The following is a 21,053-nucleotide window of genomic DNA, read 5'->3' on the forward strand; positions in this document are numbered from 1 at the left end:
ACCACCACTCTAAGTAACGCTATTTTCATAGCTTTGGTCTGGTTTCCTGGAAGAAAACCAGTGCCAGAGAAAGACAAGAATTACACATAAACGAGTAGCAAATGGATATGATCACTTACATATTAACAACTATAATGGTTCATGACCAAAAAAAACAACAACAAAACAAACAAACAAAAAAAAAAACCACACAGATTTCTTCCTTAACTTACCTGGTTTATCCCATTTTGCTACAACAAAGATATACTAACAGCCAGGTATTGCAAAAGATGAGATAAAAGTGAGACATTAGAAAATCAGATTTTTTTAAAAAAAGAAATACAGAGAGACGTGAAAATTGCACATTTATTTTTATCACAGTTGCATAATAATTACAAAGTTTGCTTTATCTTTGTTACCTCAGAGAATTATTTTTGTCATGTTTTCTAATGATGTCCATAATATTATCCCCTGTTACAAGGCTATTTTCTAATTGTTTAAGTCTCTGCTGTTCCCTTCTCTTTTGGTCATGTAGATATGGGGAATTAAGCAGCTGTGGGGGAAGAATAGTGCCTGTCGGTTTTACCCTCTTCACAACATCCCAGAAGAGTTTCTTGCTGTTGTTATTGATAAAAGTAATCGCAGTTCCACTGTGACCCAGCCTCCCTGCTCTTCCAACCTGAAAAAGCAACATCTCAGTTTAAGTTATTAAAGCTCAGTTTAATATCAAGTACAATTTCCTCATATCTCCTTATTTTCTGTTATAAAACACAGTTAGGTATTCAGGAAGTTATGTAAATGACAATATCTTCATCTCATCTTCTACACATAAAAATTCAATACACATCCTAGATTTGAGATACACTGATCAGAAGCTTTAATTTACATGCATGAAAAATTACTATTTGCTTATGGGACATAGCAGAAATCCAACACTAACACTGAGGTTTCATAGAACTACAGAATCCTAGTTTTTCAAATGCTATATCAACACCACATACATGTGCCTTGTTTTCTGTACAATATGTGCAAGTTTCATCATAATAAAAGCCCTGTACTTGCAATGTTCTCGAGACAAAATTATTTCTCTGTGTCATCCAAAGTGCTCAAGAATTAGAAAAGAATCTAAAAAGATTCTCTAATTACAAAAAAAACAAAAACTATTTTAGCACCAGTACAGTTCTGTTATTTATTGACTACTTGCTGAAGTACAAAAATCATCAAAAAATAAAGCAGTGTACTGTAGTTAGTAACATGAAATAATTGAGGTTAGAAGGACTTCTGAAAGTCACACAGTCCAAACTCCCATCCCAAACAAGGCTAACCAAATTTAGATCAAGTTGCTCAGGACCCTGTCCTGCTGACTTGTGAATGTTCCCGAAGACAGAGGTTCCACAACCACTCTGAGCAACTTGTTTCACTGCCTTAACACACTCTCCATGAAAATGACCTTCCCCTTTTATCTGGTCAGAATTTCCCTTGCAGCAAGTTGTGACCATTGTTTCTTAGCCTTTCACAGCAGATCTCCAAGAACAGTTTGGCTCCATCTGCTCTGTAACCATCCATTATCACAGCAATTAATTCTACTCTAAGCCTTCTCTTCTCCAGCCCAAACAAGTCCATCTCCCTTAATCTCTTCATCTAAGACACAGTATTTCCATAAGTGGATGTCATATTTCAGTATACTTTCAAATTAATACTTCAACAAATGACAGAATATTTTGTTTTTTTACCTGATGTACATACTCATCCATACTTGAAGGCATATCAAAATTTACGACCAGTTTGACATTGACAAGGTCAAGTCCTCGTCCAAGGACTCCAGTACTTACTATCACTTCATACTTCTCTTGAAGTAATCCCTGACAGGGGAGGAAAAAATTATTTTTTTATTTATCTGCTTTTCAAACATGAAATCTTCTGTTGGCCAATGTGTTTATTCTACTACAAAAGACAGAATGATCCCTCGTATTCTTGATTTAAATAGGAGTACTACTTCCAAAGAGCAAAAGAGAGACCAGAACCCACATTTTAATTATAAAAGCATCAATTAAGGTGAAATGCATATTTACATTCCTGTTTCAAAGCAAATAAGCTAGGAAATAGTGTCCAGCATTTATCTGCATTTGAAATAACCTCATCTGTAATTTTACCTGGTCCCACACCTCTCTCCTCTTTTCCCCCACAAATACTTCATATTTAACCACAGAAAAACAGTAAACTGTGATCTAATTAAGCCATTAAACAAAAAGCCACTTTCTATCTATCAAGAATCTAAAAACGTCAGGAGGCACAGACCTGTAATATGGCTGTCCTTTCCACCTGAGATTTTTCAGAATGCATAGATGTACATTGTAATCCTGTAATCTTATGAACTGCGTCACTCAGCAGATCTGCTCCTAGCTTGCAGTCCACAAATACCAACACTGGAGGCTTGAAAAGTTTCTTATCCTGTAAAATGGAAATAAGAAGGTAGCACAGGTTGTTGCTCATCATCAAGAACTCTGATTTGATCTTTGCTGCTCAATGTCTCTAGCAGTAATATCTCTTCCAGATGAGTAAACATTCTTAAATTCCAGACAAGAAGCCACAAGACAGCAGCCATCAGCACAATTTCATACATCATAAACATATAAGATTTGTAAGTTCAGAACCCAAGTTTATCTCAATAACATGCACATTTTATAAGTAGGGAGCTTTCTTGACAAAAAAGTTACATTACACTTCTGAATTTCTTTACGTTCTGATGTTCAGTTAAAAATTCTTATTTATTTCTTGCATAACCCAGGTCAAGACTCCCCCCTTCCATCCCTTCTGTATTCCTAAAGTACACATAAGTAATTGAGGCCTGCAATATTCATATACAGAAAATTCAAGAAAGAACTAAATTAGCATTCTTTGTTTTCTAATGACCTTTAAAATGACAACTCCTAGGCCATAAAGCAGCTATGACAGTTTTCACAAGTCCTGTTCTTCCACCACACACAGATAATCAATACAAATCTTTAAGGTGCCATTCTGCAGATCACCAAAAACACCAAAATGATGATTTTAAACTTAGTTCTAAGAACAGGAACGTAGTCTGCTGCTGCAGAAGGATGTGTGAGTGGCAGGGGTGGAGTACTTCCTAAAATTGCCAATGAAGTTCTCGTGCAGCAGCACTGTTGAGCGTGTAACTGCACTATTTCAACATCACCCTCTTCTTCACTATGTACAGATCAGAATCAAAGACGAGAACCTGACAGAGCATTGTGAAAACAGACAAACTTTTAAAAATGTCCTATGAGAACAACACTGCACTTACGTTTAGTATTTCAAACAGTTTCTTCTTTTTAGATGGTTCTTCCACCCACAAAATAATCTGGCGCACATTGGAACATGGTAGATTCTTTTCTCCAATTGTTATTCTTACAAAATCATGCAGAAGCTGATTTGCTAAGTGTTCAATACCCACTGGGATTGTGGCTGACACCAGTATAGTTTGATGATCATGAGAGATGTCTTCCAAAATATCCAACACTTGCTGCTGGAAACCCATTTTTAACATAGTATCCACCTAAGTAAAAAATATTGTATCTGTATCAGATTTCTCAATAAACAGAATAAACAGCATAAACATGAACTCGAAAAGAAAAATGACCCATGATGCATATGATTGGTGTGTAATAATCCCAATGCAGTAGAAACTTCAGTTAGAAGAAAAGCTATATAGGAAAATTGAAAATAACTGGCCCAAAGTAGCATCGTCCCAGCTGTCAGATATGGAAGTCTTTTACAGTCGATAGAATATGCATTGTTCAAACATCTCAAATTGTTAGAGGTGAAATTTTCTCATAACAAATATATTTCATCTTTACAGTGAACATTCTATGTGTATAATCATCTGATAATGCACCCACAACGACTCTCTACAAGGATCTCTGTACATACAATATAGCCTTAAGAATTAACAAACTCACTTCATCCACTACTATGATTTTTATGCCACGCAGTTGTACAGAATTTTGCCTCACAATCTCTAGAAGTCTTCCAGGTGTTGCTATTACAACCTGACAAAAGACAAAAGGAAAAAATCTGTTAAAGGAGAGAAAAAAAAACCTGGAAAAAACTATGAAGTTACAGCACGGAGGTGAGAACGATGATAATTACTGAAGCTACTTATGTTCAAATAAACCTCTAAGTTTTTCTAGGTAACTTAATTATGAAGTCTCAAAAGGAAATGAGTTTCTTAGTACTCTAATGGAAACATCTAAATACCAGCAGTGTAATCTAAACTGCATTAAAAAAAAAAAAAGAACTATTTTTGACCTTACCTACAACTCTGTCTACAAAAATGGCATGTTTCACTAATTGAAAATAGCAATATTATGTGTGATCCTTTCCAAAACAACAACTATCTTTACTACATTCAATCAGAAGTAAAATGTAAAGAATTATTACTTTATACTATTATAAAATTTTCAAAAGCTAAGTTATTTCAGTAAAAACTCAGGAAAAACTCTGCATCTGTGCATATACAGCTACATCAACAGTCACATTTTTCTTTTCTGCAAATGCTGTGAAAACACAACTCTCCAGAGCACCTTTGCACACTGCAGTCCTTACCTTGACACTTTGCTTGAGACGATGAAGCTGTGGTGGCAATGGTAAACCTCCTACCAGGAGAACTGTTCTCATGTTTGGTAAACCAGCCATGAGTTCTTTAGCTTGTCTTTCTATCTGAATTGCTAACTCTCTTGTTGGTGCCAAAATAAGGGCTGACGGAGTTTCTGCCTACAGAGAAAGGGGAGGTAAGAAATCTGTTCAACACAAAACTGCTTCATTGTTTAGGTAAAAAGCTTTCAAGACTACCTCTCCCAGTACTGAAATACAAAATATGTAGCGCAGCTACTGTGGATACAGTTAGACTGCTAATGCCTTTTCTATCTGAAGCAGGAAGGTAGAAAAAAAGATTCCTGACAAAGAAAAAAAAGAAAAAAGAAAAAAAGGCCCAGAAAGGAATCCAAGCGGTGCTTTGTTTTGTTATTTTTTGTGTTTTAGTTATTGCAACTGAAATTACAAAAGAATTCAAATTCCACACGAACTCAAAACACAGGATGCTAGCTAAATCCAGAGAGATTACAAACATTTTAGAAGTCTTGATATCACAGGAACTCAATATTTCTCCTTATCATTTTAAACACCATTGGGACTAAGCAAATCAATAAGTATTAGACAGAGAGGACAAATACCGATAGGACACCCACGCAGCAAAAACATCTCACAGAAAACTTCAAAACAAAATCAATAACCCCTCTCACCCACTTATAATCAGCCAGACAGAGACTAAATACAAAATTGCTACTGTCTTCAAACATCTTTTTGTTCCCTATTTAAGGATCTTCAAATTATCACCTCCTCCTGCAAATCTAGAAAACACAAAATTACAGTACAGCAATTCCTCTCAGACAAGAGTTTCTCAAGCACAATTAATACATAGTAATGAAGTAAAAAGAATATAAAGTACAACAGGAAAATGAGGAAAAAAAAAAAGGTAGAATTACGGTCTAGCTCCAAGATGCACTATTTCACTAATATTAATCACAGATCACTGAGTACATCCTTCATCAAATAAACACAGTTCTCACACGTACTGATACCTATACTGCAATTTCACATAATAGTTATTTTGGATAGTATCTGTTTCTTTCTGTTCTTTAACTGGAATATTTACAAATGACCAACACCAGGAAATGGTTCCTTTCCCACTGTATCTTCGGGGGAATTACATAGTCCAGGAGGACATGGTTAAGTTGAACACTTGCCAAAATGAAAACAACTGAAAACTTACCACCACAATTAGAAGTATCTAAGCCAGGAAATGTCAAACATTATCTTATAACCACATTTCCCTTACATTCTTAATGTATCATTTCTCTGTTACATTAAAATGAAAATTATTTTAAACAAAATACTTTTTACATATAAGTTAACTAGTAAAGTATCCTTAGGATAGAAAACAAAAGAGTTTATGTAATGAAATAATATTCATTGAGACTCTGATTCTGTACACATTACTATACACATACAACTGCCTTGCAGACTTTGAGAGTAACCAGACAGAAGAGACACCAGAGTGTAATAGCACTGCTCCTCTATAATGCTCCTGTATAACCAACTCCCCATGATACAGTATTTGGAAGATAAAGAGATAGTTAAATAATCTTTAGACTATTAAGTTGAAATACATATACACATATCTATCTCTCTATAGGAAAGACATATAAACCGTGTAAAATATCACATGGATCAATCAGATCTGGAATTTTCAAATTTCAAAATCTTCTTGATTATAGCCACTAAAGCAATATAGAGCTGATGCACAAGGCATAAAATACTATTTGCCATTATTTCTCACCATACATTCACATCCTCCTGAAGCAAAGATTTTCTTAACTGCTTTCTCCCCACTGACACTGCAAGAAGCTGCTTGTATAGCAACAAGATTTGCAGAATCGTACAACCTGAAACTCCTGTAGTTGTTTGATGGTCAGCCAACCATATCTCAACTGAAATTACCCCAGGAAATCATACCAATGTCAAAAATCTTTCAACCACCTGATGCAACAAGATCTAGCAACTACTACTCACAAAACACATGAAATCATTTTCTAAGTCATGTAGGAAGTTTACCTCAGAACTTAGCTACCTTTCTTAATAAAAAATGTATATTATATAATACTAATGGAGATGATTTAGCATTCAAAGTGCAAAATAATCAACAGGCCTCCCCCACAAAGAACCGATGTTCAATTAAATAAATAAATGACTTAAAATAAAGAAGACTGCAATTGCATTCTCAATTACACTGAAAATCTTGACGACAAAGTAGCATATCACTTCCTCAAAACAAACACGATTTCATTACCTCGTTCAAAACCTTCATAATAACAGGGAGTAGGAAGGCTGCTGTTTTTCCTGAGCCTGTGTCTGCACTAGCCAAAATATCCCTCCCTAACAGTCCAACAGGGATCATTTGCATTTGGATGGGAGTTGGGACTTCATAGCCAGAATTCTTTAAATTACTGTTTAAAGTTTCAGGAAAACCACAGTGTTCAAACTCTATAATAGGTCTTGGAACTTGCTGGCCCTGGATTGCGATACCTAACTGCAGTTTAAGGTTCTCAACCTGCTCATCTTGCAAACCTAAAATAAAGGAGTGATCTTTATAGAAATAAGGTGTATTAAGGAGGTGAGTTTCTTCTTGAGATCCTCCATGTGCGAGGTGATCAGATTTTAGCTTTTCCTCCTTTTCTTGAATTTGTAGAAGGTGTTTGGCTTTACATTCCAAGCTACAAACATCTTCATCTGTTTTATCACATATATACTCTCCGTAGCGACCACAGACAACACACACAGGTTCTCCAGGTTCTGCCCAACGCTGAGATTTGCTGAAGGACTTTATGGGTTCTTCTGAAGAGCTATCTTCAGTGGTACTTTGCTCGTCTTTTCCTAAAGATGGGTCAGGAACACCAAGATCAGAAGGAATAGCGATGGGCTCTGCGCATTGCACAACTTCATCCGAATCACGTTTTGAAGTGGAAGTTTCTGTTCTAGCTGATTTATCATCTTGGAACTCTAAGGAAGACCTTCCAGAAGACAATTTATTTTTCTTGGCCGTACAGCTTCTGTCCTCATCAGCACTCCTCTTGACTTTAACAGACCTTGGTAAAAACATGCTTCTGTACAGCAGAAAAGAAACAGCCATTAGAGAACAGTACAGAGCCGAGGAAATTTCCAACCCGGAAACCCACCCCTAATAAAGACACGGAAGGTGCCCCTTTCAAAAATCACCTCGGTTAGCAAAGCCGCCGCAGGCCAGCGGCGCTCGGACCGCCCGGCTCGCCTCCGCCGCCGCCCCCCCTCGGGCCCGGGAGGCCCCAGCTCACTGCTCCGCTTTCAAAATGGCGGCACGGGACGGGTTGAGGGGAAGGGAGACAGGGAGCTTCGGACGTGCGGCGACGTGCGGCGAGAGAAAGGGGGGCGGCCGGGTTCCCCCTCGCCTGGAGGAGTCGAGCCCGAGGCCTGGAAACGGATGGCCGCGTGGGAGCCGGTGCCGCCTCGCCGCCCGCTTCGTTCCGGAGGGCCGAGCCGTGCGGTGGCGTGCCAGCGGCGCTTTACGCCCCGAGCACACAGCAAGGACTGGCACACGCGAGACAACGTGCTATTACTGCACCTAATGGAGGCGTGGGGCATGCTAGCTACATTCCTAACTCGCGTATTTACCCATGTTCAGCACACGCAAGGGCAGCAATCCGGGAAATTACTTCTATGCCAGTAAGTAAAAGGCACGCCGTGGAGCCTAAACCATTCACACTGCTTTAATATCGCCGTGGAGAAGACCAGAACGTGTCACATTTCGCAAAAGGGCAGAATTAACTTTCAGACGCCGCCTCAAGCCGTCCCCCGCCACGCGGTACGGCGTGACGCCGCTGCCGGGAAGCTGCCCCGCGGCACGGATGCGTGCGGCAGAGCAGGCCGGGTATCCCGCAGCCGCTCCCTGCCTTACCGAGGGCGCGCGTCACCGGCAGGAGGCGAGCTGCAGCCACGGCCAGCGGCACCGGCGCCCTGCGGGACCCCGTTCGCTGTGTGCCCCGCTCCTGGTCTTCAGCACAAGCCACACCACCGGAGTACTCCCCGTCTAAAAGTACTCCCTAAGACCACAAATAAGGCGGTGCGTGGGAAAGATGCTTGCTGAAAGCGCCAAGGCTGCTGCGGTCTGAAGGCACTGCCCGTCCTCCGGAACAGATTGTACCTTCCCTCCTTCCTCCTCCAATACTGAGCCCATTAGTAATGGCTAGTAATTAACACTTCCTCGTTAGGCACTGACACTTTTTTTTTAAATTATCACTTCGCAGATGCAGAAACTTAGTTGGATTTTATAATATCACTGAATGCAGCAGTGCACACAAACACACATGCACAAAAGAATTACTGCATACTAACATTCACCTCGACAAGTAATTTCAGCTATTAAATTTATACCCACTTCTGTTAGACTAATGAAGGAATTAGCAATAAAATAATATTGAAGTTAATTCCACTCAAATTATTAATACTCGAGTATTGCTAATTATAATTGGTAATATGATCATGAATAGTCATTATTAACATGAAAGTGTTATTGCTGATATTGAAGTCCTCCACTTCTTGATCTATTTTAAATGATACAAGAAACGTGTTCCCATGCTGATCCATGGCGTCTGTATCAAACCTACCAAAAACAAGTGTAGCACCTTGGATTCTTGCCTGCAGTTTACCAGCAGCTATTTTGCCCCACCTCTCACAGCCATCCTTCAGAAGCATGAACCAACTTTTCACTTCACTCGTGAACAGTAAATAATTCAGTGACACAAGACTGGATTAAATCAGAAGACCAAAATCCCTGTTCAGAAGGAACAAGTGTGTTAGGCACGCTACATCAGTGATGGTATCAGAAGCATTCCGAAGAGCAGTGTGACAGCAGTGACACAGCTCAGCCCTCTGCAGTGATACCTGCCTGAGCGAGCCCTGCTAGCTACACTGCACTACAACACAGCCTGCAGGCACCTCACAGTCTGGCTTCTTGGGTTCCACAGAGGGTTTCATTAACAAATGCATCCCAAAGGGTAAGAGTCCAAAACGCTTCAGTATAGTGCGCTTTAAGTTTCCTTCGTAGGCAAAATATCCTCATGCCAAGCCTGAATTTTCCACGTGGGGTGAGCCCCCAGTGTAGGCTGGCTGTGTACCCACAGTGGACTCAAATTCGAGTAGAAATGAAGCCAACACATCGCTCCCTCCAGTGGCAAGTGTCAGTACTGACACGTCCGAGAATTCAAGCGTGCCTCCAAATGACAGATCAGAGATTGGGATTTTCTTCATGCTACAGGATGCGCATCGAGTTACTTCATATGAAGCACTGTTCTGAAATAAGGAATTTCACGGCCTTATCTGTGGTTGTTAATGTCATAATTCATAAAGAGCAATATATTTATGATGATGTTACTTAGAATAATTGGCTGAAATAATAATAATAATAATAATAATAATAATAATAATAATAAAAGAGTAAAAGAACACTTCACCACACTTATATGTGGAGTTAGCAAAATATCTGCTAGTTGGGAAGGGAGGGAGGATGTCTGTCCATTCAGGTGACACAAATCAAAGCACATTTACTTGGAGATGGGCCCCATATCTACTCCACCTGATGCTACAAAAAAGTTAACTTCCTGTTTCTTTCAAATTTCAGGATTTGGAAGGCACTTTGCAGATTTGTAGGTGAGGCAGTAATCAGCAGCTCTAAGCTGAAGCTCACTTGAAGAACAGTTCTTCAAACAAACCGCTCAGTCAATGACAGTGAGTGACTCCACTGGTTTCTGAATTACAGCCTTAAAGGAACCACACAGGAAAAATCCAGATAATCTAAAAACAAGTAATGTGGCTAATCCTTAACTAGTCAATTCTGCTAACATTCATATCAATTGTCTTGATTTCATACAGACATTGAACACACTGTTTTTATTCTGAGACCAGGCAGTAAACAGGCAACTCCTAAGGTTGTTGCAAATAATCAACAAAAGAAGGCTTGGACAACTGAATTATTTGGGCTTCCCGAGCATTTTTTCTTTGGAGAGCCACATTCCAAGAAGATATTGGTTGATGTTTCTCTCTGCAGAAATCTGTGGTAAAATTTGAATTAATAAAAACCTAAGTAAACCTTTAAGAGTTTTACTTGCTTTAAGAGTAGTGCTTTAAGAGTTTTAGTGCTTTAAGAGTATTACTGAGTTGTGGGTTTGTTTGTTGTTTTTAGTTTATAAAAAACACAAATAAATCCAATCCTGAGCTCTGGCATTAAGTGCCAAATTCCTACAGGTGCAGAATGTCTTCATCTTTCCATGCCATGTCAGAAAAGAAAAAGGGATATCACCTATTTCTGGTATTTGCATTTGCTGTTTTTTTCTGTGATCAATTATTTTTCCTCTACTAATATCCAAGATCCAAATATTAGAATACAGTTCTTTAATTAATTATTTTATAATTATGGTACTACATGCCCAAAACATTATTTTTCCATGATGCCACTGCTTCATTAATACAGATCCACAGAAGTATTCCACAAAAGCCAAAATACTCACCTTTTACATTATTCTCTTGCTCTTTCTGTAAGGATCTCAAATCATTACATTTGAAAGCTGCTTACTACTTTGCTATTTAGACTCACATAACAATGAATAAGGCTGGTTTATTGCTGCATGAGATGAGCACCATTCCAAAAACAAGATTAAACTCCCACTGAAATTAAGTCTGCATTCTTTCCCTTACAGGATCCCACACAAATGGATGCGTGAAGAAGAGAATGCACAAGAGACAAGAGGAATTAAAAGTTCCAGCTTACCAGATGACAGTGTTTGCTACTACTCCTGGCTTTAGAAGCCACTGGAAGCTGCTGCAAAATAGAGGAGCCTTCCAAAACTTGCTGCTATTGGCTGACTTGGTGGCTACGCAGCTCCACAAGTCAAGTCCAAAAGCTTCCTTTATGTCAGCCCTCCCTGCTGCTCTGAGTGGCTCCTAATGCTAAGTTTCAGCATACAGAATTCTAAATTCCTGAAATGTCATTCTGTCCACAAAGTATTCAATACACTCTTAATAGTTCACCTAAAAAAATAAAACTCATGGATAATTTTTTCCCACTGACTCACTCCGAAGCTCTGACATTCATTTTGCAGTCCTGTGACTTATTTGGTATTAAATTTCCTAGCAGAGACTTTGTCACATGCTAAAAAAGAATGTGACTGATATGCAAAATAGAGGATAAAAAAAATTGTGATGTAGTTTACCAAAATGAAGTGACACCTTCAGCTAACATCTTTTCTACAAGCACTGTAAGGCAATGTAGATACCTCATTACTGAGTGGAACATTTATCCACAAAGTTCTAATAGGAAAATGTATCAGAGTTCAAAGGGCAATACTTTTTAAAAAAAAAAAACCCTTTCATTTATGTCCAAAATGCATACAGAAAATTTACTTTTCCTCCTCTAGAAGTACTTCTTCCCTGTTTGCTTTCCTTAGGTAGAGACAAGAACGAGATGACTGTTCTGTTTTGCTACACCTAACACTCCTTCCCCCCCCCCCCCCATATTTTTTTTTTTTCATAAACTCCAAAACTTACCTTGGAAAGCTAAATGTGAAACTAAAGTCTCCTGCCAGTTCCTCCCCACTAAAGAATGTACCACCATTTGCTACAGCCCAGAGTTCTGTTTTTTTTTCCCCCTCCATCACCTGGGAGGCCATGGGTTTTCATTAGCTGTAGCAAACAGCATAGTGGTAAAGAAGTGATCTGTATCTGGTCATAGCACAATTACATTTCTGACCTATTAGTCAGAACAAACAATAAACACTGTTTATTAGTCAAAATGAAGTGCTTATGCTGGCTGCATCAGCATGGACAACAGCTAACTCAACTAGAAACTATCAATAGAAAGCTACTGCACTGAAATTTGAAATGAAACAGTTGTGCACTGGACAGACAGTATTACATGGTGCTGCTAATCCTAGAAATTAGATACTATACTATTTAACCATAACTTCAAGTACAGTTTTGGCCCTTTGACTCTTTATAAGAGAACTACTTGATTTTTCTGTACATGTTTCATTAGGATAAAAATGATACAATCCAGTCATTACAAAACTGGTACACTGCTCAGATTTTATGGAGTTAAAAATCACTTATGTAAATCTGTGAAAATAACCTTAAAATTCTAGTACTTGCTTTTTTTTCCCTGCCTTCATGACTTACTATTAATCTGATCATATATTTTAATTAACTTCACCCTTGCACTTGAATATTCACTCATGACAAAAATGAGCTGCCCTCCTAGGCAAATGCTACTGGAAGATAAACATGCAACAGTTATCCTACAGAGATACAAAAGCACAGATTTAAGAATGATAGAATAACAGGACTAAATAGCAAGCCTTCAAGTTACACCTTCCTCCTAGCATAAAGTGCCAAGTACAGGAGAAAATGAAAAGCTTTAGTCTATACTCCAATCCATGAATACCAAAGCCCTGTGGATCAGTTTGAAATTGGACTGGGTATACAAGGAGATGACCAAGACTCTGTAAATCCCAAAATAACCTTGCTCTAGGCCTTAACAGTCCACCTCTGAATTCTTACCATTTCAAAGCTTGGCTCTAATTACAGGTTTCTCCAGTTGCTTTTATTTACATTCTTCTAAGAAACTCAGCTCAGACAAAACAACTGCGCTCCAAGTTCAATTCCAGCCAAATCAGTACTTCTGGTACAAGCAGATTAGTTAAGAATATCCCCTCAAAACCAAACATAAGCAGTAGAAGTAACTCATCTGAAAACAGCTGCCAGTCCATGACCTCCACGTTCGTAAGAACTCCCACCCACTTAAAAGTGGAAGACACTCAGAACATGGCTTGACTCCTCTGATCAGAGGATGGCAATGTACCCAATACTGTGTATTGCACTAATTTATTGCACAAGTGTAGTTATCACATAGCTCTGCACTAAGATTATTAAATATGAATAGATAAACCAGAAATACTTTTCTCTTATGGGATATACCTAAACTCAGTATGTGCAATTATTTTTTATTGCATAAAGGATAACGTTCTTTAAGGCTACCCAGAACAGCAAGTTCAGCTGTGATCAAACTGAGGTCCTGAAAACTGAGTAAGTGAAAATACCTATTGGTATATACAGCAACTAGAGACTACAGATAACCCAAAGAGATGAGAACATATCACTAAATGTTCAAGAAAATATAAATCCTTTAAGCCTCTCAAGCTTTTTCTTCTATAAACCATTTGCAGTATTTATCCACTAGCAGTTACAAGCACTAAGCAGACAACACTACCTCCCATGCCTCATGGCACCAAATTTCCTGTTATTTAATTGTGAGTTCCATGATCACAGACCTCTAAAGATGAAACAACAGATTTATCCTTCTGAAATTTAGCAGGTTTCCTAAATGTTGTTTACTATGGGAACACACAGTCAATGCATTAGCTCAGCTTGATAAAGCACAATAGCTATTAAAAAAGAAAGCAAGCTTAACAAATGCAGCCTATCTCTCACTACCACACTTGAATGACTGGTTCCCTATGCTTTCTGTTAAAAAGATTCAAAGAAAATGCCAGTAACCTTACAGCTGGTGACTCTAATACCAGAGGGTAGCAAGACAGAAATAATGAATGCCTCCTTGTTAAGCAGTTCTGTTTGTGCTGTTCCAAGAAAGATCTGCCAAGAACTTGCCATGCAAACCTTATTTTTTCTGTGATTTGTAACTTGGCTGTAAAAAATTCCAGCATAATAATGCCTAGTTCAGAAGAATTCAGATTTTGGGTTATAATATAATATATTATATATATATAATATACTTCTAAATTTCAGAATAAATTCAGTCTACACTAAATAAGAAACTGCGTAGCATTTCATGTATTTTTAGTTGTTACCCTGAAAAAAAATTGTCATCAGCCATTTGCATGCTAGATCATCATACATTTTCTAACCTTTTTGGGTATTAAATTCTAATCTTTTGGATGTTAAGTAAGTCCAAAGAATTCTGATATAAATGGCAAATTTTGTGCTGTATGCTCAAGTCTCCACTGACATGTATTTTCCTTCTAGGAAAAGCTGTATGAAATCCATACGAAGAACTTGGGGATTCTAGCTGCTAAACAACCCAGTGGATTAAATCTGTGCTAATTCTTAAGACAAAGCAGCTGACTTGGCCGTAAGGATAGGTTGGGAAAAAACTGGCAAAATCACATCAGTCTTATAAAACACAAACTTAGAAAGTCCACATGAAAATGCTCTGGTTTGGTTTTGTTTAAACCAAATGATTAACAATTTCAAGCCATGCAAGTGTCCACTTCCAGTTTTCCAACATCCTTTTTTTTTTTTTTGTAGCATAGGATCCATTAGAACGAGGTCATTCTGTAGAGTTTCTTGCCAAAACAATATTGTTTCATGTTGTAACTAGTAAGATGCACACAAATTAGACTGTTACATGTAGCATCATGTAACAATGCAGACAGAAGCTCCAGCTAAGGAAGTCTTCCAGGAAAAGGCCAGTCATGAAGAAGCCAGAAGGCTACAACAATTACCTGAGCACTGAGAAGAGCTGTGGAAAGGTGGTGGCTTAGGTTTGTGCCAAAGGGGAAGAAACCTCCCAACAGTTCTAAACTAAGAGACAACAAAAATATACCAATCAGTTATAAAATAGTTCTGAATTTATCTGACAGGTTCACTGCCAGGACGTTCTTGAAGAAATAAAGCCAGAAAACAACACGACACAGAGGAGCAAAGAAATGATTTTGTTCATTTTCTTGACTAATTTGCCTTTTTTTTTTTCCCCCCCTTCAGGGGACTCTGCCTATAGCACATCAGCCTCCAGAACACCTCTACCTACCTTACAGTTTTGTGCAAATTAAATCTAAGTAGGCATATGAAACAACAGCTCCTCTGAGATTATTTGCAATTCAGCCAAACACATTAGATATAAAAAGGAAAAATGCTAGACATGTTGCATCATTCTTGAGGACTCCATGAAATGAAGTAAAGCCATGGCTCTCATTCCCATTCTGTTCTGCTTCAGAGTAAACTAAAGCTGCAGAGGAACAGCTCCCCCTGACATTACTGATTCAAATACTTGAAAACAGCATTACTGCACTATTCAACTTGAACAAGGAAAAAGTGTGGCTAGACAGACAAGAGACGAGTAAGAACAAAGAGAGCCTACCAGATCAGTGGGACTCAGAGCAAAACCAAAAGGCTTCTGTATTACCAACCCTGTCTGTTCTGCAAGCAGCCACAAACATAGTCAGTGGTTATAAGAGGGAGTTGGCCCTGGGAAACATGTCAGTATGTCTTCAGTGATTAAAGAGACAGCAGAAGTGCATCTCCATGCAGATGGCTCTTAATCATCAGTTGATACACAGGAAACCTGCTCTCTAGTAGCAGCGAGGATATTTCTGCAGGACTCTTAAGTAATGAAATCAGAGCAATGTAATAATATCAAAGCCTTATTTGCTACTGCTTGCCTACTATTACAGTATCTAAAACCCTGTAATCTTGACTCTGAAGCGACATCATTCATCACTTTGTTCTACATTTCCACTGGTCTCTGGGTAGAACACCTACAACCCAATACAACAAAATGTTTACAATTCTTATTTTTCATCTCTTTGTTCTTAGGTGTCCCATCTCCAGTTCACCTCTTCCCCCAGAGAAGTCAAACAATACTCCTGATTATTCTAGCACAGTACTACATAAGACCTTGGAGGTAAAAAGGAAGATATGCTAATGTGCCTATGCCTCGGATAGGCTTTCTTATTGAGCTGGTCTTTGTTTCCCTCATTCTTTTTTCTGGTGACTACGACTCACTGCTCTTCCTCAGAGAGAACACCACAAGCCAGGTCAGAGACTCAAGTGCCCAATTCCAGTAGATGCCTTATGAATAGTGAACTACTCACTCAATTGAACAAGCTGGACCTGCATCAACACAGGAATTTATTGCAATATCTGTTGTGTTACCTTACATTCTCCAATCAGGCAATTGCAATCAGGCAATTCAATTAAACACAGTAAGGAAAACAGAAAAGAGCTTGCCACAGACAAGAGTTGCCAAAGGAAAACCAATAAGTATACCATCAACTCCCTTTTCCAGTCCTTATTTCCAGGGATTACTTCTGTTGCATCATATAACAATTCCCTTGATTCAGTGTAATGCCTACAGGCACACTCTCAACCAGGCTGCTGCTTCACTCATTTAGTAAATTATCACCTTTAAGGACTGAACTGTGTCTGCTAAGACAAAGCCTGTGAGAGGGATTATGAAGATCTGTGCAGAAGTAAGCGTCCCACATGTTCTTTGTCTGGCTCAGATGTCTCCCAGAGCAGTGATCATCACAAGGGCTCAAATCTTTAGAAAGCAAGTTTCAGCCTGCTTGCCCCCTTCCTTCATCTTCATTCAACTACACTGGCTAACAAGAAGAGAAAGCTGTTTCTGACACCCTTGATTCTGTCTGTCACTCCCATTCTTTGTGCTGACAAGTGAAGTGACCGCTGCCCCCTACCTGGGTAAGACAGCTGAGAAAATGCCCTGTGCTTCAACACACACCGTGTGGCAACAGGGTAACCCAGCCACTAGTGATTTAAGGGCAGCTGAGCAGGAACTAGTTCATACATAGAAGGGAGGACCAGCTGATGACAGACCAAAAAAACATTATATGTTCTAAAGGTAGTGGATGAAAACTACTATACGGCAATATTCACACAATTTAAGGCAACACTCACACAGATTTAAAAGAGGTGTCAAGTAGAGAAGCATAATTATTGATACTAATAGAATAGACAAAAAGCTCTGCAATTCTTAAATGAGAAATATCCTATTAGAATCAGCATGTGCTTCAGCAGGAGTAGACTTAGATTAGTGACTACAGCAACTGACTAGAAAATAGATTTAGATGTACAGCACAGATTTGTAATTCTAGCCATTTCCAATAAAATTCAATAGGTGCCATAGGAAGGCTGAGATCAAAACCTCCTTAAAATTATGGTTATTCAGATAAATACAAAAATCAATTTACAGAACACTTAACAGTAGATGCTGCCACAAAAGCAGAGACCAAAAGCAATAGGGGAATCATGTGACTGGATGGGCTTTAAGATGCAGGGGGCTGCACACTGCTGGGTGGGTACAAGGGAAACAGAAGGAAAAGCAGAAATAATATAGAAGTCTTAAAGAAAACAGCAAAGTAACAGCAAATTATTACTGACAGTACTTTAAAAAAAATAAAACAACTAACCATACACAGCAGTGTGAAAGACATGACAAAGGAATTCTTTTGTACTGATTTCAAAAAAACATGACTTTTACGTGCCTGCTTGAAAAGTGAACAGCCAGTATAAATGTACCTACCCAAGCTACTATCAATTTCCAACCTGCTGGAAAAAAAGTGAAGGACACTGGGTATCAAAAGCAGTCAAGTTGGAGTGTAACAAATGAGCACATCAGCATCCAGAACTGTTGACTGGCAGGTGAAGTGATTACATGAAGCCTAACCATAGCAGCAAAGAATAAGCAAGTGACAGAATAACCAGAGAGATGTATACTTTTTTTTTTCCAGTTAATGTCTCTTTTGAGACATTCTAGAAGAAAGAAGTCATCTGAGATATTTCTTCAAAAACACATTCTTGGCAAGGCACCCTTGATCCAGAAAAACAATTATAAACACAATTAAATTCACTCGTGTCTTTAGTGGCAGTGATTTCAAATGGGAACTACACAGACGGTTATCCTTAAAAATCTTTGTTGCCAAGTTTTTATTACTAAATATAATATACATACATCTCATTTGAGTCAACCATTAAAATAATTGCTGTTCCTGCCATGTTTCGAATATATATTGAAATAGGGGTGTCTTTAAATCTAGTTCTTGTACATGAGGCTTAGGTATCCTATTTGTTTTGGAATATTAAAAATATCTTTAAACTAACTGTAAGGTACACCTCTTCAAAGCTACTTGGAAAATATGAACAAATTAAGTGGTGGTTGAAGAGAATTAAATGCAGCAGAATTCTACGTACTCAGAGTAAGATTATTTCAAGTATATATGGGTAACCAAAATCTCCAATAACATCAAGGGTCAGTATGTACAAATGCAGGGATACAACACACGTCTTTCTGAAGCACACTTTCCACGGCTACTTCACAAACAAGGTGCCAAGATGCCAGCTATTTGTACCTGTGCCCTGAAGTAACTGTCATAGTTCCACAGTAACACATAATTTCTCTACAGTTTAAGGGAAACTGAGAAACTGCCTAAAAAAAAAAAAAAGAATTAGATGATAATGTTTGAAGAACATAAAGAGAATTTAAAAGCTCCGTTACACTGTTCCTGTGCTATTTCCTTTACTTTTTTTTTTTCCTGCACCACCTCTACTATAATACCTTCTAAAAAATAACTCTGATGCATATAAAGGGCACAAGAATTCCCCTGTCCTAATGGAGCATTCTCTCCTACTGACTGCTGGTCTTATTCAGACATACATGGGCTTCACTGGAAACTGAAAGCAGAGCCAAAAGATGGAAAACTGAGGCCTATTCATGCTCAACCAATAAACATGAGCATGCCTCCAACAAACGACCTCTTATGAGCATTCACATACTTCTGCACATATAGAAGCAGAGGAGAAAAAAAGAAAACCAAATGGCCAGCCATTTCAGTGGAGTATAATGCAACAAGAAAAACTGTGCAGATAGCTCTCATTCTGTCTGTGAAAAAACTAATAATCAATTTAAACTTCTTACACCTGAACACACAATTCAAAAACTAGTCATCCATTTTACTCTGAACTGCAGCACAAATAAAGTATTATTTAACAGCTATCAATACAACAATAACATTGCATTTTGTTCCTGTACAAAGCGTTTCTGAAAGTAAATTCCCCACCGTAATCTCATTTTCCAGGGCAGGTGAGATGCTCAAGGCTTTAAGGCATCATCCAAAAAAATCTCGCTTAGGATTTTCCTCAGAAAACTGGGGATACATCTAGATGGCCATGAGGAAAATAGACCTCTCTTACTGAAAGAGAACAATGCCAATTCCACATGTTTTAAAGTGCACACAAAAAAGGTAAAAGTTACATAGAAAACTTAAGCATAGAAGCACATCAAAGAGAAAACAGCAAACTTACAGAATGCTATGCAGAAAAAAGAGCCATCTAAAAATACCTGGCAAATGCACAATTCCAAGAGATGGACAGAACTTGAAAAGCTACCAATATACAAAACAAACAGGAAAAAAAAAAACAAAAAACAAAAACAACCACAACTTGGAAAAAGCACCAAAGTAACCAGAGAGAAAAAGACAAAAGGGAAACAAACCAACCAAACTAAAAATCACCCCTGGGAATCCAAACTAACAAAAGAACTTAAAACACAAAAGTTACAAAATCACTCCTGTACCTCTGTACCACTCCAAAACAAGAAAAACACACTCCCCCTAAAAAATCCCCAGCTAACAAAAGCTGCATATATATTGTAGCAGAAATGCTAAATCATAGCTTGAAGCAGTGATTGAGCACCTGGTGGGAAGGCAGGGCCAATCCAGGGGAGCTCAGGTGCAAGCCATGCAGCTGATTGACCAGAAGGGATGGAGCCAGAATTCACCCCCCTCGCAGATCTCATTTAAGGGCTGGCAGTGGATGCAAGAATATTTTGTTGGCAATTCTTTCATACTTGAGGTACTCTAAGGGTGAGCAACTTTTTTTTTCCTTTGTTGCTGCTGCTGCTTTGTTTGGGCTTATCCTCACTTTCCTTAGCCCACAACTTTGCTACTATATTGTTATCGTTGTGCTTTCCATTGTGTCATAGTGTTAAGTAAATATATCAGTAATGATGTCAAATAAGCTTAATAGTTCAGACTAACATACTAATTAGTATCTGTTAGAAAATGCACTTTCCTAGCTCTCACTATTTGAGAGGTCTTATGTTACTTATGGAGCCATGCTAAAAAGCTAGTGTAACAGGGACTTCATTTTAGAAGTCATCTTTATGTTATAATATCTCTTTCAGAGTCATCTGTAGATCAGACTTTTTCAGTCTGATATCTGTCCAAAGCTTCCTAGAGTCAGTAAGTACAGTCATTAAGGAATGTGGTGGGACGTGGCTGCTCCTTGATCTGTGGCATGCTAAGCTGTGTGTAGTACCTTTGCTAGACACAGAGCACATCTCTTACTTTAGCTATTTCTATCCTGACCACTGGAACTACTTGAGGAGAGAAAGAAAAGAAGGTGAGAGAGTCTTACACAGAGAAAGGTAACATCCTTATGGTGTTATTTCCAGACTTTTTTCAATGGCAGGGCTGAAGTATTATGTGCTGGAGTAGCTCCTGTTAACTGCTATGTTTGTGGATTTACCTTAACATGATTGTTTCAACCAGCTATCCCTAGCTGGTATTGCCCATTTAAAACACTTATCATATAACATTATGAAATAAGAAATTATGTATGAG

At 38.4% G+C, this 21,053-nt stretch overlaps 1 protein-coding gene and 1 long non-coding RNA gene across 4 annotated transcripts; one reads left to right on the forward strand and one right to left on the reverse strand.

The window, feature by feature from the left end:
- Positions 1–327: 327 nt before the first annotated feature.
- DDX59 (DEAD-box helicase 59) lies at positions 328–11,636 on the reverse strand. Of its 3 annotated transcripts, none has more exons than XM_042874039.1 (8): positions 11,396–11,636; positions 6,887–7,700; positions 4,585–4,752; positions 3,939–4,028; positions 3,284–3,535; positions 2,278–2,430; positions 1,713–1,841; positions 328–658 (listed from the first exon to the last, which is right to left on the reverse strand). In XM_042874039.1, the coding sequence occupies exons 2-8, from the start codon at positions 7,694–7,696 to the stop codon at positions 395–397; spliced, it is 1,866 nt and encodes a 621-aa protein (XP_042729973.1). In that variant the 5' UTR covers positions 7,697–7,700; positions 11,396–11,636; the 3' UTR covers positions 328–394. The 3 variants fall into 3 exon arrangements, with proteins under 3 accessions (XP_042729973.1, XP_042729971.1, XP_042729972.1); XM_042874037.1 differs by lacking the exon at positions 11,396–11,636 and adding an exon at positions 8,245–8,473; XM_042874038.1 differs by lacking the exon at positions 11,396–11,636 and adding an exon at positions 7,813–7,868.
- LOC122181506 lies at positions 8,605–11,705 on the forward strand. The gene is made up of 3 exons (XR_006179447.1): positions 8,605–9,626; positions 10,250–10,936; positions 11,325–11,705. It is a non-coding gene; the product is annotated as an uncharacterized LOC122181506 (long non-coding RNA).
- The last annotated feature ends 9,348 nt before the right edge of the window (positions 11,706–21,053 follow it).

Source organism: Lagopus leucura, unplaced genomic scaffold (assembly GCF_019238085.1).
Source record: "Lagopus leucura isolate 7727_CA_CO unplaced genomic scaffold, USGS_WTPT01 Super-Scaffold_100009, whole genome shotgun sequence".
NCBI classification, from domain to species: Eukaryota; Metazoa; Chordata; class Aves; order Galliformes; family Phasianidae; genus Lagopus; species Lagopus leucura.

Excerpts from the sequence above, each read along its gene's own strand:
- DDX59 (XM_042874039.1), bottom strand. The coding sequence starts at position 7,696 with ATGTTTTTACCAAGGTCTGTTAAAGTCAAGAGGAGTGCTGATGAGGAC. Across the intron at positions 2,431-3,283 it reads AACTGTTTGAAATACTAAAC|GATAAGAAACTTTTCAAGCC; the intron begins GTAAGTGCAGTG and ends TCCATTTTACAG. Across the intron at positions 659-1,712 it reads TGGATGAGTATGTACATCAG|GTTGGAAGAGCAGGGAGGCT; the intron begins GTAAAAAAACAA and ends TTGCTTTTTCAG.